General features: G+C 61.9%; 4 protein-coding genes across 4 annotated transcripts; 3 read left to right on the forward strand and 1 right to left on the reverse strand.

Moving 5' to 3' along the window:
- The first annotated feature begins 690 nt into the window (after positions 1-690).
- On the forward strand, positions 691-2,585 carry GPSM3 (G protein signaling modulator 3). The gene is made up of 4 exons (XM_036356591.1): positions 691-1,054; positions 1,236-1,335; positions 1,554-1,753; positions 1,955-2,585. Exons 1-4 carry the CDS (start codon positions 1,013-1,015, stop codon positions 2,090-2,092), a joined length of 480 nt encoding a protein of 159 aa, XP_036212484.1. The 5' UTR covers positions 691-1,012; the 3' UTR covers positions 2,093-2,585.
- A 738-nt stretch (positions 2,586-3,323) lies between these two features.
- PBX2 (PBX homeobox 2) lies at positions 3,324-7,636 on the forward strand. Its single transcript, XM_036356555.1, has 9 exons — positions 3,324-3,559; positions 4,389-4,462; positions 4,648-4,895; positions 4,986-5,176; positions 5,316-5,451; positions 5,552-5,705; positions 6,055-6,143; positions 6,246-6,332; positions 6,436-7,636. Exons 1-9 carry the CDS (start codon positions 3,339-3,341, stop codon positions 6,526-6,528), a joined length of 1,293 nt encoding a protein of 430 aa, XP_036212448.1. The 5' UTR covers positions 3,324-3,338; the 3' UTR covers positions 6,529-7,636.
- Positions 7,637-8,169: 533 nt separating this feature from the next.
- Positions 8,170-11,283, forward strand: AGER (advanced glycosylation end-product specific receptor). Its single transcript, XM_036356553.1, has 11 exons — positions 8,170-8,603; positions 8,752-8,858; positions 8,952-9,144; positions 9,283-9,347; positions 9,452-9,539; positions 9,626-9,820; positions 9,895-10,028; positions 10,215-10,356; positions 10,613-10,639; positions 10,750-10,876; positions 10,986-11,283. Exons 1-11 carry the CDS (start codon positions 8,462-8,464, stop codon positions 11,080-11,082), a joined length of 1,317 nt encoding a protein of 438 aa, XP_036212446.1. The 5' UTR covers positions 8,170-8,461; the 3' UTR covers positions 11,083-11,283.
- Positions 11,284-11,434: 151 nt separating this feature from the next.
- Positions 11,435-13,837, reverse strand: RNF5 (ring finger protein 5). Its single transcript, XM_036356389.1, has 6 exons — positions 13,563-13,837; positions 12,660-12,678; positions 12,453-12,565; positions 12,300-12,354; positions 12,108-12,225; positions 11,435-11,996 (listed from the first exon to the last, which is right to left on the reverse strand). Exons 1-6 carry the CDS (start codon positions 13,700-13,702, stop codon positions 11,899-11,901), a joined length of 543 nt encoding a protein of 180 aa, XP_036212282.1. The 5' UTR covers positions 13,703-13,837; the 3' UTR covers positions 11,435-11,898.
- Positions 13,838-14,081: the final 244 nt, after the last annotated feature.

Raw genomic sequence — 14,081 nt, forward strand, 5'->3', positions numbered from 1 at the left:
TGCTTTATCACATCTAATCCTCACACCAACTGTGAGGTCTACCAAAACGGCTAGGTCCATTTTACTCTTAGAAACAGGCACAGATTTTTATCTGGCGAGGATGACAAGGCATTAAGTGGCAGAACCAGAGCTCTTCATCACATTTCGTGTTTGAAGTCACTCAGCTGTAAACCCCGTATTATGACAGGTTTCCATTTCCAGGCTCCAAATGTCTATCTGTCCTTCTAGCTTGGGGTGATCAGTGTGGACAGATCAATGACCAAGCCAGGGAGTTGGTCCTCTCCCTTCATCCCTCATTCATGACCAGAGGAAAGCCTTCCCTAACCATGTCTCACATTTGAGACACATCTTGTCCACTGAATAGACCAAACACCGAGAGGGCAGGGGTGACGACACTCGCTGTGTTGGACCAGTGCTGGGGGTATATGTATATGTCTGAGGGCCTGACATCCCTGGATCTGAGTCCTGCTGGAACCATGCCTGTCCCAATCCCAATCCCAATGGGGCTGGGAGCTGGGAAGCAGGGGAGGGCTGAATCCTACCCTCAGGGGACATCTTAGGGAGAGGAGAGACCTGGGGGTGAGGGCTCTGAGGAGTGAAACCACTTCCTGTGCAGCTAGTTCCTGTGTTGACAGAGCTGGAGGGGAGGGGGGGGAGGGAACAGAGTGGTGGGGTGGGGGTCTACTGAGGCTCTGGAGAGGGGAAGGCCAAGAGTTCTTGCCCACCTTGAAGCCCCTTTGCTCCTGCGGGAGGAGCTTTTCCCAGCCTCTGCTCCCCTGGGGAGAGAGGTTGAGCAGCAGTTTGGGTGGGAAAACAGAGCTGGAGGAAGTTGACAGGGATGGGCGGGGCCCATGGGGGCTGACCAGGAACCCAGCTTCCTGCTTAGTACCCAGACATCCAGCCCCTGGCTTGCCCCCACCCCTTCCAGCCCCCACTCCCCTCAGGAACTCGGGGTGCCGGCCCTCCTCCAAATCCCAGCTCCCCTCCCCCATCGGTTTCTCCCCTCCAGGGCATGGAGGCTGAGAGACCCCAGGAAGAAGAGGATGGTGAGCAGGTGAGCTGGCACCCGGTGGGGGAGGCTGGCCCTGGGAGAAAGGGAGGCGAGAGGACCTGAGGCAGAGACCTAGTGGCCGTGGACACAGGACTTGGAAGGGCTTGGGCACGCTGGGGGGAACAGAGACAGAGGAAGCGGCCGCTGGCCGCCCCTGCTTGACGAATGGGTGTCTCGGCGTCAGGGCCCCCCTCGGGATGAGCATGGCTGGCCCCCTGTAAACACCACCATTCGACCTTGGCGATCTGCTCCTCCATCCCCTCCTCCAGGGACCCGCCACACAGGTACCCCACCCATCCAGGGAGTTCCCTGACCCTGGTGCCTGCATCCTTCCTAATCCTGTGACCAGGGTCCACTCCATCGTGGCCCCTTCCCCACATCCTCTGGACTCCCCATTGTACCTCCTTACCTCTGACCACCAGCCCCTCATCACCTCACCCCGTCTGTCCCTGCCCAGGCCCCCACCCTGCCACCCTCTCTGAGCCCTCCCCCCCTCTCCCAGCCCTAGGACCCCGCTCGGCCTCCCTGCTCTCCCTGCAGACAGAGCTCCTTCTGGACCTAGTGGCCGAGGCCCAGTCCCGCCGCCTAGAGGAGCAGAGAGCTGCCTTCCACGTCCCCCAGGGTCCCCCAAACCTAGCCCCAGCCCCACCCCGGCCCCAGGAGGACAAAGAACAGCTCTACAGCACCATCCTCAGTCACCAGGTGAGGCACCCCACGCGCCAGGAGGCCAGACTCAGGTTTCCTGGTCTCCAGACCCTGTCCTCTCTGGGGCCCTATCCCTCCTCCTCCCCAGGCCCTGGCCCCCCATCCCAGTCACAGGTGTCCTGTATGCCCTGCATACCAGCCCTTCCAGGCCTGCTCCTCCGCCCTCGCCAACACCTTCCCATCCCTCCCTTCCTCCAGTGCCAGCGGATGGAAGCCCAGCGGTCAGAGCCTCCCCTGCCCCCCGGGGGGCAGGAGCTCCTGGAGTTGCTGCTGAGAGTTCAGGGTGGGGGTCGAATGGAGGAACAAAGGTCTCAGCCCCCCACTCACACCTGCTGAGACTTGAGCCCCCCACCGGCCCGCCCGCCCCACTCCGGGGCTCCCAGCGGGGCAGCCCGCCGCATACCCTCAACCCTGCTGGGCAGGGGCCCCGGAACTGGGCCCAGCAGACATCTCACTGTCCATCGCCCTGGCCCATGTGCCTGCGAACCGAGGGGGTGAAGGCCTCGCCCCTGGGAACAGGCAAGGTAGGAGGGTCCTCGAGGACCTCCCTGAGCCGGCGCTGGAGGCGGTGAGCACCCCGCGCCCAGGGGCACCGTCCCTCCCGTCATCCCAGGGAGCGGCTGCGGGGACCCCCAGACGTCAAGCCGCTCGGCAGGGTCTGAGGCCCCCACCTCCCAGGAAGACGCCTCGTCCCCCCAGGCTGCGACCCGGGGGGCAGGCCCGCCGTCCCGGCCAACGAGAGGGGGTGACGGACTGCGCGCTCCCCGGCGCCCGCCCCGCCCCGCCCCGGCCTGAAGTTCGGTTTGTGAATAAACGCGTTCCCTCCCGACTGGACTGGTGTCTGCGCTGCGGGCCGAGGGCGGCCGGGGCCGGAGGCCGCCTCCGGGTCTGGCCCGAGGCCAGCTCCCGCCCCGGCTGGTTAATTACCGGCTCATTAAGCAGCGGCGGGAGGCCTCCCTAATCACCCCGCCCTCCGGGTGTTAATTAAGTGGAACAGGGAGGGAGCCATTAGCACGAGAAATATGCACGGGCTGTCGGTGGACCCCGGCGCCCGGGGCCAGAGTCCGCGCCCCGGCCCCGCGCGCCCCGGCAGGCCGGCCACCCCGCCCGCGTCCGCTCCTCCCGCTCTCCCCACCCCCCTCCCCGCCTCCCCGGCTCCCTCCCCGCCTCCCCCTGCTCCCTCCTCCCGCTTCCCTCCCTCCCCTCTCATTGCCCTCCTCCCGCCGCGGTGCCGTCGCGTCTCCGCCCCCGGCTCCGCCCGCGCCCCGCCCTCCCGCGCCCTCCCCTCCCCCAGCTCCCTCGCCCTCCTCCCTCCTCCCTCTCGCTCACACACACCCCCGCCTGGGCCTCCTCTCTCTCCGGCTCCATTTTCTCCGCCGCCGGGGGCCGGGGTCTCCTGTGGGGGGCCCCGCCGGTACCCCAGGTCTCCCTTCAGAGCCGGGGTGAACCCCCGGGGGAGCCAGGAGACGGGGAGACGGGCGGGGGTCGGGGCGGAGGGAGCAGCGGCCCCGGCGAGTTTGGGGGGAAGTAACCCGGCGGGGGAGGGGCGGAACGGGGAGGGGGCCTCTGGGCCCCCCCCACCATGGACGAGCGGCTGCTGGGGCCGCCCCCTCCAGGCGGGGGCCGGGGGGGCCTGGGGCTGGTGGGTGCGGAGCCTGGGGGCCCTGGCGAGCCTCCCGGTGGCGGCGACCCCGGTGGGGGTGGCGGGGGGGTCCCGGGAGGCCGAGGGAAGCAAGACATCGGGGACATTCTGCAGCAGATAATGACCATCACGGACCAGAGCCTGGACGAGGCCCAGGCCAAGTGAGTGCCCCGCCCCCACCCCACACAGACCGGCCGAAGCCCAGTCACAAGCTCGGGCTCGGAACCCCCAACTCCAGGATCCCACAGCTCTCTCCTCCTTGCTCCCGGAACCCCCAGATAAGTGACTCCTCTCAAACCTTTCTTCACCCCCAGGCCCTGAAACCTTAAAGAGGGGAACCCCAGGTGGTCTCACCCCCTCTCCTAACCTCTCACTGACCCTCCAGCCCCCTGACCCACCCTTCCCTCTCCAGAGCCCCCTCTGGCTCCTCCCCTGACGCTCCACTCAGGCCACCCCTCCCCTGCAGACCGGGGGGGCCTCCACACCCCTCCCCAGAGTTCCTGCCTCTCCCCTCGGCCAGGGCCCAGCCTCCCTGTGTCCTCACCCACCCACCCCCACCCCACCCCCACCCTCAGCCCAGGACCCTCCACACACATCTCTGCTGATCCCTCCACTTTAGCTCGCACCCCTAACCCCTCTCTGGCACCTCAAACTGACTCTTCTCCCCAGTCTCCATCTCTTTTTCTGAAATCGACCTAGTCACCTTCATATCTGCAGTCACCCCCACACTCCCCCTCTGCACCCTAGACCGTCTCCCACAGCCCCCAGCTGCCCACGGGGCCTTCAGCCTGCTGCCCCCACCTTCCCTCTGTGGCCGGTGCCAAGCAGCTTCCCCACGTCCCCATTTTGGGAGCTGATCTCGCCCCAAGAACCCCACCCCCATCCACCCCCAGCCCCTTTCTACCCGCCTTCTTGTTCCCAGGCTCCCCCCACCCTCGTGGTCCCCCTGCACGTTCCTGTAGCTAAACTTTCCTCTCTTGTTCCTCCAAGGAAACATGCCCTGAACTGCCACCGAATGAAGCCAGCGCTCTTCAGCGTCCTGTGTGAGATCAAGGAGAAGACCGGTACGCGGGGAACCGTTCCCCATACGCTCAGGCCAAGAGTTAGACAGCGTGGAGCCCCGAGGAGAGTGGGGGTCAGAGAGGTGTCCGGGGTTACTGAGGAGGGAACCAAAGAAACTCGGGTCTCAGGAGGGCAGAGAACTGGGTGTGGGGGTCCCCGGGTCCCTAAGTCCACTCGCCCGCGCTAGGCCTCAGCATCCGAAGCTCCCAGGAGGAGGAGCCCGTGGACCCCCAGCTTATGCGCTTGGACAACATGCTTCTGGCAGAAGGTGTGGCTGGGCCTGAGAAAGGGGGGGGCTCCGCGGCGGCAGCTGCAGCCGCAGCAGCTTCCGGGGGCGGCGTGTCCCCTGACAACTCCATCGAACACTCGGACTATCGCAGCAAGCTCGCCCAGATCCGCCACATCTACCACTCCGAGCTGGAGAAGTATGAGCAGGTGAGGCGAGGCGGCTGGAGTGGGTGGCGGGGCTTCCTCGGGGGGACCCCAAGGCCAAAGGCTCCTCACAGCCCACCGGCCCCCCTGCAGGCATGCAACGAGTTCACGACCCACGTCATGAACCTGCTGAGGGAGCAGAGCCGCACGCGGCCCGTGGCGCCCAAGGAGATGGAGCGCATGGTGAGCATCATCCACCGGAAGTTCAGCGCCATCCAGATGCAGCTCAAGCAGAGCACCTGCGAGGCCGTCATGATCCTGCGCTCCCGGTTCCTGGATGCCAGGTGGGCCCAGGGGCCCAGGCTGCCCATCCCGGGCTCCTTCCCGTCCTCCAAGCCCCGGGCCATCCCCAGGGCCCCGGGAGCCTGCAGCAGAGACCCTGCTGGCCGGGCAGTCCTCACCGCCCTTCTCCCTCCTCTGTAGACGGAAACGCCGCAACTTCAGCAAACAGGCCACCGAGGTCCTAAATGAGTATTTCTATTCCCACCTGAGTAACCCGTATCCCAGTGAGGAGGCTAAGGAGGAGCTCGCCAAGAAGTGTGGCATCACCGTCTCTCAGGTACGGGAGGAGTTTCAGCAGGAAGCCGGTCCTGTGGACTGAGGGCCATACGGAGGGAAAGGTCTCCAGCTGACCCTCCTCTCTGCCCAACACCCCCCAGGTCTCCAACTGGTTTGGCAACAAGCGGATTCGCTATAAGAAAAACATCGGAAAGTTTCAAGAGGAGGCAAACATCTATGCCGTCAAGACCGCCGTGTCTGTCACCCAGGGGGGCCACAGCCGCACCAGCTCCCCGACACCCCCTTCCTCCGCAGGTGGAGCCCTCGGCCAGCCTGGCTGGCTGCTTTGCACACTTCCTGCTTTTGTTCCCACTTCCTGTCTAGGCAGGATCATAGGGTGGGGGCTTCTGGGGGTAACAGACCAAGCTGAGATGGGGTGGGGATGTCAGGGACACAGGCCACTCCAGCCGAGTTAGTCTTGCCTCTCGTCCAGCCGGTGGCCGGGAGGCTCAGAAGCTGGCCCTTGAAGCTGGTGTTGCCGTGTGGAATGTGTGCGCAGCGGCACCCCCCACAGGGCTAGTTCCAAGGGCTTTTAGGAAACGGTGGTGTGTCTGTCTGCCACACAGACTGTGTTCGTCCCTAATTCCTTCTCTGCTCCCCCAAGGCTCTGGCGGATCTTTCAACCTCTCAGGATCCGGAGACATGTTTCTGGGGATGCCCGGGCTCAACGGAGACTCCTACCCTGCCTCCCAGGTCAGATGCCCCTCTCCGAGCAGGGGAGCAGGTTCCCCGCCTTCAGCACGCCAGCGGTTCCTTCCGAGGCGTCTCACTGTCATGCCTGCCTTTGTGCCGTAGGTGGAATCACTCCGACACGCGATGGGCCCCGGGGGCTACGGAGATAGCCTCGGGGGAGGCCAGATGTACAGCCCCCGGGAAATGAGGGTGAGCGGACCCCTGCAGCCCCCCACCTCCCCAGCACCAGTGCCTTCCCGGCAGCACTGCCCCCACTAGGTTCAGAGCTTCACCCCAACTGTCTTCTTTCCAGGCGAACGGCGGCTGGCAGGAGGCTGTGACCCCGTCCTCAGTGACGTCCCCAACAGAGGGGCCAGGGAGCGTTCATTCCGACACTTCCAACTGATCTCACCCCTCGGCCACAGGGTGGGGGCTCAGAGGTGACTCTTGACGAGAGGACAAAGGCATCCAGAGGACAAGCCCCAGACACAGGAGAAGCACAAGAGAAGGGCAAATGGGGTCGCCCTACCCCAGCCGACTCAGTGCTGGGGTTGCTGAGTACATGGCAAGGAGAAGGGGGTCCCCTAAGGGGAAGGTGGGGTCTGTCTCCCCTTTTTTCCCTTCTTTTCAAGCTTTTTCTCTCCCCATTTCTCACACAGAAACACACCCAGAATCCTATCTTTCAGGTCCTCTCTCATAGACACATACACGACTATTCTGTTTCTCTTCCTCTTTCTCTTTTTTTCTCTCTCTCTCTGGGTTCACCCATTCTTCCTCCCCCACCCCTTATCTGCTCTGGGATCTGTGGAGACGCCAGCCTTGCCCTACCTACCAGAGATGCCAAAAATGGGGACACAACTTCTGGACAGATGACCTGGCCACACCCCAGGCCTCCCCCCTCCCCCTCCAGACGGCTTTATTACCTCATATGCAGCTCATCTTAAACCAATAGAATTGCTCGGTGAACGAGAGTGTCTGACTCAGATATCTACCTCGAGGGAGTTTCTGCTACTTTAGGGAATTGGGAATTGTTAACTGGGTGTGGGGTTTGAACCTTCTTTTTTAGGGAAGAAAAAATCCCTGGGATCCATCTGTATTTTGGGGGTGTTTTGTTGTTGGTTCTTCATTTTTAATTGAGTTTGGGGAAGTAGATGTTTTTATATGTTGATTTCTTTTTATCTTAATTACTGGCTTTCCCATATTAGGGGTGATAGTGAAAGGGGTTATGATAAGAGAAAGGGGAGCCAGCAGAAGGCCCGGCTGGCTCCTGTCCACGGAAGTCATGGAGCAGGGCGCCACGCCCGCCCCCCAGATCACTTAGGTCCCCTCCTCTGTTTTAAAACCCCAGGAGTTCTCTGCTGCTGAGGCAGCTCCTGCTGCCCGTGGTGGGGAGGCAGCTGGGCGCTTGCGTGGTGGCCTGTTCTCCCTCCTCGCTCAACCCTTGGGCAGGGCTGGGCACAGTCACTTGGAGGCAGTGCCACCTTCCCCTGTGACATGTCTTTTTTTTTTTTTAACTATGCAGGTTGGAGGGGAGAAGGGGGAAGGGTTATTGTGAAATAAGTATGGGTTGGGATGCTTGTGTATGTATCTCCCTCAATTCCCCAGAAATGAGGTATCTTTGTTCTCAGTCCAAAATCATGAGGGTAGGGAGAGGACAGAGGCTGCAAAAAGCCAGGTCCAGAGGAAGTCCAGTCACTGCTGCCCCATCCTTGGCCCTGAACCCCTCCAACATCGCCAGGATTTCACAGACTGTCACCGTGGGAACCCCTCCCGGCAAAGACCCAGCAGGACTGTGGGCAGGTTGGGACTGATGGGTGGGGGGCGGGAGGCACGGCACGGGTTTGGGCAGTTCTCTCCTCACTTGTAAACTTATAGTTTCGCAGGAAAAAAAAAAAAAAAAAAAGCAGTTTTAAATAAAGAAATTTTCCCCCTGGGTTTAGTTGAGAATTATTTTCAAAAACAAGAAACCCCAGGAAGAAAGTATTTTTCTCTTCATAAAAGCACAAAAGGCTTTTCCCTGAGTCTACCAGCCTTGCCCTCACCACCCAGGCCCCAAGTTTCAGCCGGGCCTCTGCCATGGGAGACGGCCTGGCCTGAACCGTTTGGCCTGGCAACCTTGTGTCTGAAGATGGGCTCCAGTGGCCCACCAGGTAGCCCTCGGCAGACTGATGGTCAGGTTGGGGGTCCCGAGGGCCTGAGAGGCCCTAAAAGATGCACTCCCCACCCCCACGAATGTGGCAGTGCCAGGGGTGGGGTGATCACTGTTTCTAGTATCTGAAGGACTCTTATCCGAGAGTCATGAATTCCTAGCATTCCCTGTGCCAGGACAGGACCGGGAGATGGGGGCAGGGGAGAGGGTACAAGCCCCACCTAGGGCAGTGGCCACAGCAGCGAGAGGCAGACAGCCAGGAGCCTGGACAGGAGGCAGGATGGCGGCAGGGGCGACGGCTGGAGCCTGGGTGCTGGTCCTCGGTCTGTGGGGTGAGCCACTGCCCCCACCTGTGGAAGGCGCTTGGCCCCTCCCAGGTCTTCCCCGGACCCTCACACTCCCCCAGTTCCCTTGCCCACCCTGTGCCAGTCTCACCAGCCCGCCTCCCTCCAGCCCCTCCACCTTGCTGCCCTCTCCCAGGGACAGTGGCAGGCTGTCAAAACGTCACAGCCCTGATCGGGAAGCCGCTGGTGCTCAAGTGTAAGGGTGCTCCCAGGAAGCCACCCCAGCAGCTGGAATGGAAACTGGTAAGTGGGGCTCCGGGCACAGCCTCCCCAGCTCCAGCCTCAGGATCCTTCCCCAAAGGGCATGCGTGACGCAGGCCTCTCCTCTGTCCCCAGCACACAGGCAGGACAGAAGCCTGGAAGGTCCTGTCTCCCCAGGGAAGCCCCTGGGACAGCGTGGCTCGAGTCCTCCCCAATGGCTCCCTCCTCCTGCCGGCTGTGGGGATCCCGGATGAGGGGACTTTCCGGTGCCGGGCCATGAGCCGGAAAGGAAAGGAGATCAAGTCCAACTACCAAGTCCGAGTCTACCGTAAGGGCTCCAGGGCTCCCCCAAGGCCCACCCCTCATTTAAGGAAGAGCCTTCACCCCCAGCCCTCGACTCCTTGGCTGGCCCTGGTGGTGGGAGTCTTCAAAGCCCCAGCTTTTGATGGGAGTTTTCCCTCCTCAGAGATCCCTGGGAAGCCAGAAATTGTCGATCCCGCCTCGGAACTCAAGGCTGGTGTCCCCAATAAGGTAGCGGAAGAAAGGGGAGCAGAGTGGTCCTGAGAATGGGACGGGTAGCCGGGGACGTGCGTGTGGCGTCTCTTTCAAAGCTGATAAGGTCACTCTTTCCCCAGGTGGGGACATGTGTGTCTGAGGGGGGCTACCCTGCAGGGACTCTTAGCTGGCACTTAGACGGGAAGCCCCTGATACCTGATGGCAAAGGTGAGTCCCAAGCTTCCCCTCCCAGCTGCCTTTTTCTGATCCCTCCCCCACACACCCTGGGACACCTGCCTCTCCCTCCACCTTAGGCGTGTCTGTGAAGGAAGAGACCAGGCGACACCCTGAGACAGGGCTTTTCACACTCCAGTCAGAGCTGACGGTGACCCCAGCGCAGGGGGGAGCACCCCACCCCTCCTTCTCCTGTAGCTTCAGCCCCGGCCGTCCCCGGCGCAGAGCCCTGCACACAGCCCCCATCCAGCTCAGCGTCCAGGGCGAGCCCAGAGGTGGGTGAGTACCTTCTGAAAGTATGGCCACCGGGCTGCACAGCGGTGTAACTCTCAGCCTCATGCCTCCCCAGCCCCGGAGCCTGTGCCTCCAGAGGTCCAACTGGTGGTGGAGCCGGAAGGCGGAGCAGTGGCTCCTGGTGGTACTGTGACCCTGACCTGTGAAGCCTCCTCCCAGCCCCCTCCTCAAATCCACTGGGTCAAGGACGTGAGTGACCTGGGGAGGGGCTGGGAGGCAGAGATGTAACTGGCAACCGGGAGGGCAGGGAGCGCATGCAGAGGCCGGCAAGGAGCTGGGGAAGAAGACAGGGTATCTGAGGATGTGGACCGAGATAGGCTAGGAGATGCATGGACTTGGGTTGTAATAGCCTCCTGTCCACCTCCCCCCATCCAGGGCACCCCCCTGCCCCTTCCCCCAAGTCCAGTGCTGCTCCTCCCTGAGGTAGGGCCTCAGGATCAAGGAACCTACAGCTGTGTGGCCACCCACCCCAGCCACGGGCCCCAGGAGAGCCGTGCTGTCAGCATCAGCATCATCGGTGAGGAGACCTCTCCCCACACACCCAGGGGCCTGTGCAGGCTCCAGTTACCTACCCCATTCTGGCACTGTCCCCCAGAGCCACCCTCCTCCGCCCTCAGTGCACCCACACCCAGGCCTCGGCTTACCCCCCCAAACCCTACCAAGAGAGCAGCCCAGCCTGTCCCCTCCCGACTCTGAGCTAAAAAAAGGAAACACTCCGGGAGCCCTCCCAGCCTGACGCCTTCCTTTCTGACTTTCTCTGACTCTGTTTCCAGAAACAGGCGAGGAGGGGCCAACTGCAGGTGAGGGGCTGGAGCAGGTCAGAGGAGCAGACACACCCCAATGTGAGTGGGGGAACAGTCAACAAGAAAGGAGGGTGGGGCTGGGCCCTCAACCTCCCCTTTCCCTACAGGCTCTGTGGGAGGGCCTGGGCTGGGAACTATAGCCCTGGCCCTGGGGATCCTGGGAGGCCTGGGGGCAGCCGCCCTGCTCATTGGGGTCATCGTGTGGCAAAGGCGCCGCCGCCGAGGAGAGGAGAGGTGAGTGGAGGAAGCTGGACACCTGGTCTTGGGCTTCCAGGCAGCAAGGGGGGAGGGGGGCGGAGAGTGCAGGGCCATGTGCAGAGCTCTCCCCACGCCTCCTCCCCAGGAAGGCCCCAGAAAACCGGGAGGAGGAGGAGGAGCGGGCAGAGCTCCGTCAGTCCCAGGAGCCCGATGCCGCCGAGAGCAGCGCAGGAGGGCCTTGAGGGGCCCTGGCCACCCCACCCCTCAGTTCCCTTTTCTTTTCCCTACACTGTTTTGGCCCCAGACCATTTCTCCCTTGTATAACCTCTACTCACCTCACCTAACTCCCTTTCACAACCAGAGCCTCCCACAAATAGCGATGAGTAAACACCTGACATAACCTTGCTCCCTTTGCTCTTGTGTGTGTGTGTGAGAGAGAGAGAGAGAAACCCTCACTCCCTACAGCCCTGAGGACATCCCCACACCACACCAACACCCACCCAAAGTGGGGGATGTTCCGGACGGGGAGGAAGGGGAGGAAGGGGAGGAAGGGGAGGATGGGGAGGAAGGGGAGGAAGGCAAAGGTGCGCAGAGTTCCCATCAATACATCTCAGCTTGTTTATTGAGTCTGTGATAAAGAAGTCAGTGAGGAGAAGGGAGCATTGAGTCAGAACCCACAGTAGGTACTGGGGAGAGAAAATTAAATTAAATCAAGGGAGAAGTTGGGGAGAGTCAGAGGGAGCCTTGCCCACCTTTCAAAATCAAATCAAGAAATGGGAACGCACAGGATGAGGAAGGAGAAACAGACCTTCTCTTCAGCCCCCTCCTCTCCCAGCGCTGGGAGGTGCTGCTGCGGGTGAGTGCGAGTGCGTGCACAGTCGGAGGATGCTTCTCCGTCCTGTGGCCCTCTGCGCAGATGCACTCCTCACACACCCACCTGGAGAGTGGCCAGCAGAAGTGGAGGGGCTGGGGGGAGGGCCCAGGAGTGAGGAAGGGTCAGCAGGGACCCCCAATACTGATTCTCCTCTGGCTGGAGGTGGGCAGAAAGGAGACATGGCTCAAATACTGAGCAGCCAGAAAAAGAAGAAAATGGCGAGAAACAGGAAGAGGGAGTCCTGCCAGCTGGAGGCCGGGTGACCCTGTCCCAGATCCACACCTGGAGGAGAAAGGAAAGCTGTGGCAGAAGCATCCACTCCGGGGCCAGGAGGGGCTTGAGGGGATTGGGGGGGGGGGGGCTCCCTGGCAGAGGCTGAGGGATGGCTCTTACCTGCACCCCGGCGGAACGGCTCATGGGTATTGAAGACAGTGGTGAAAAATCCAAAGGGAAAAGCACCCACACCGAATGAGAAGTGAAAGGCCCCGGTATCGCCGAATGGCTGGAAGCCCTACGGAGGCAGAGAACGTCAGGGTGGGCTGCGCGAGGCCTTAGCAAGGGCGGACACCATCAGACCAGACTCACCCCTCTGCTCTCGGGAGCTGGCCGCTGGCCCTGGGGGCGGGGTGGGGTTTTCAATCTGAGGAAGAAGAGAGGGCCATCACCAGGACATGCCTCCACCTCCACACCCCCTTCCAGGGAGGAAGGCTCCCCTTCCCGCAGCACCTCCTCTCTCACCTGGGGTCCTGGGGCTTCTGGCTCCCTCGCCCATAGAGGGGGACAACCTTTTCTCGGCTGATGCCAGCTTTACACACTGGGCACTCTTGCCGCTCTGGCCGTGTCTCCAGCCACTGGGGGGAAAAATGAAGTCGTTGCCAGTATACAGCAGGTCCTCCAGCTCCTCAGACCTCCCCATCTCCCTCTTCATCTCTTCCGAGTACGCACCTGATGAAGACAGGGCCAACTGGATGGGGGGAAAAAAAAGGTCAAACTAGCTACAGGAAAGGGAGACACAGACCCGACCTCAGGGTCCCCCTAACGCCCAATTCCCAGGTACCACCCGCTGTGTCTTTTCATATTGTCTGCCGCCTCCACCATGCCAGCCAACCTGGCCTTCCTGCTTTTCTAATCTCCCAGCACAAAGTTCCATCCATCCTCAAAACGCTTACCCGCCGCCCCCCCCCCCCCCCCACACACACACACACACTCATTCCCTCCCTTCTCCTTTTGACTTAACTTTCAATTATTTCCAACAACCCCTTTCCAGGTCTCCTCCTTCAGTCCCAGCCCCATCCTTGCCCACATCCATCACTCCCAAACCTAACCTCCTAACTAGCACCACCCGCCCCACTCCTTTTCCTCTCTTCCAGGCACATCAAGCCCCGATTGCCACAATCCTGCAACCTCTTAGGACCGTCCCTCCAAGTGCCCTTGTCCCCCGGGCACCCCGCCCCTGACAGAGCTCACCCGAAAGTGGTCCCGCATTCCCCAGCTCTCCCCCACTCAGCTAACGCCTCCCCTGTCCGCTGGGTCTAATGCGTCCCCGCCTGCATGGCTAGGGCCCCTCTCTCAGCTGGGGTAAGGTGGCTCGGGTCGCCCCTATACAGATGGGCGCCGTCCACCCTCCCCCCGTTTCTCCGAAACACACCATCGCTCCAGCTCCCAGCTCCTGTGCCTCCGCTGGTCACAGGTCTGTTCGTACAGACGTGACCCTCCCACCCTCACACACCCGGAAAGACCGGGCTCACCCATGGGGCTGTGCCTTCCGATTACCCGTATGATGCGTGACCCCAGCCTCCCCTGTACGGAGGTGAGCCCCACTCCTCTCGCCCGCTCCCCGGTTCTCACCAGTACAGGTGGCCACACATACTGATCACAGCCTCCCGAGCCGTCTCCAGACAGATGTTACATTCGAAGGTCGCGCCCGCCCCGCCCCGCTCGCAGTTTGGCCCTTCGGGGCCCCCATGCTCCTCCTCCGCTGCTGCCATGGCCCGTTCGGTGTCGCCCCCACGCACCCCGAAGTCCCCGCAAACACACAAATACAAGCCCCAACAAACAAGAAACCGCCTCCCGCTCACGATCGTTGGGGAGGCTTCAAGGTTTTTTAATCACGATTGGTCTGAGCGCCTGCCAATCACACAGGATGCACCCTAAAGGATTGGTCCAGAGGCCGGGGAGGAAGAGGTTGGCGCGGCCCTGCCCTTGCACTATGACTATTGGCTCTCGCAGTCGCCGTCGCCGTCGCGGGCGTGCTCTGCCATTCGCCCGTCGCCGGGCCAGGGAAGCTTTATTCGTCTGGGCAGCTGCCAGTCATATCCCAAGGCCAGAAGCAATTGGTTCGGAACTGCCCTTGCTTTCCTTTACTTC

This window comes from Myotis myotis, unplaced genomic scaffold, assembly GCF_014108235.1.
Source record: "Myotis myotis isolate mMyoMyo1 unplaced genomic scaffold, mMyoMyo1.p scaffold_m19_p_26, whole genome shotgun sequence".
Lineage (NCBI taxonomy): Eukaryota > Metazoa > Chordata > Mammalia > Chiroptera > Vespertilionidae > Myotis > Myotis myotis.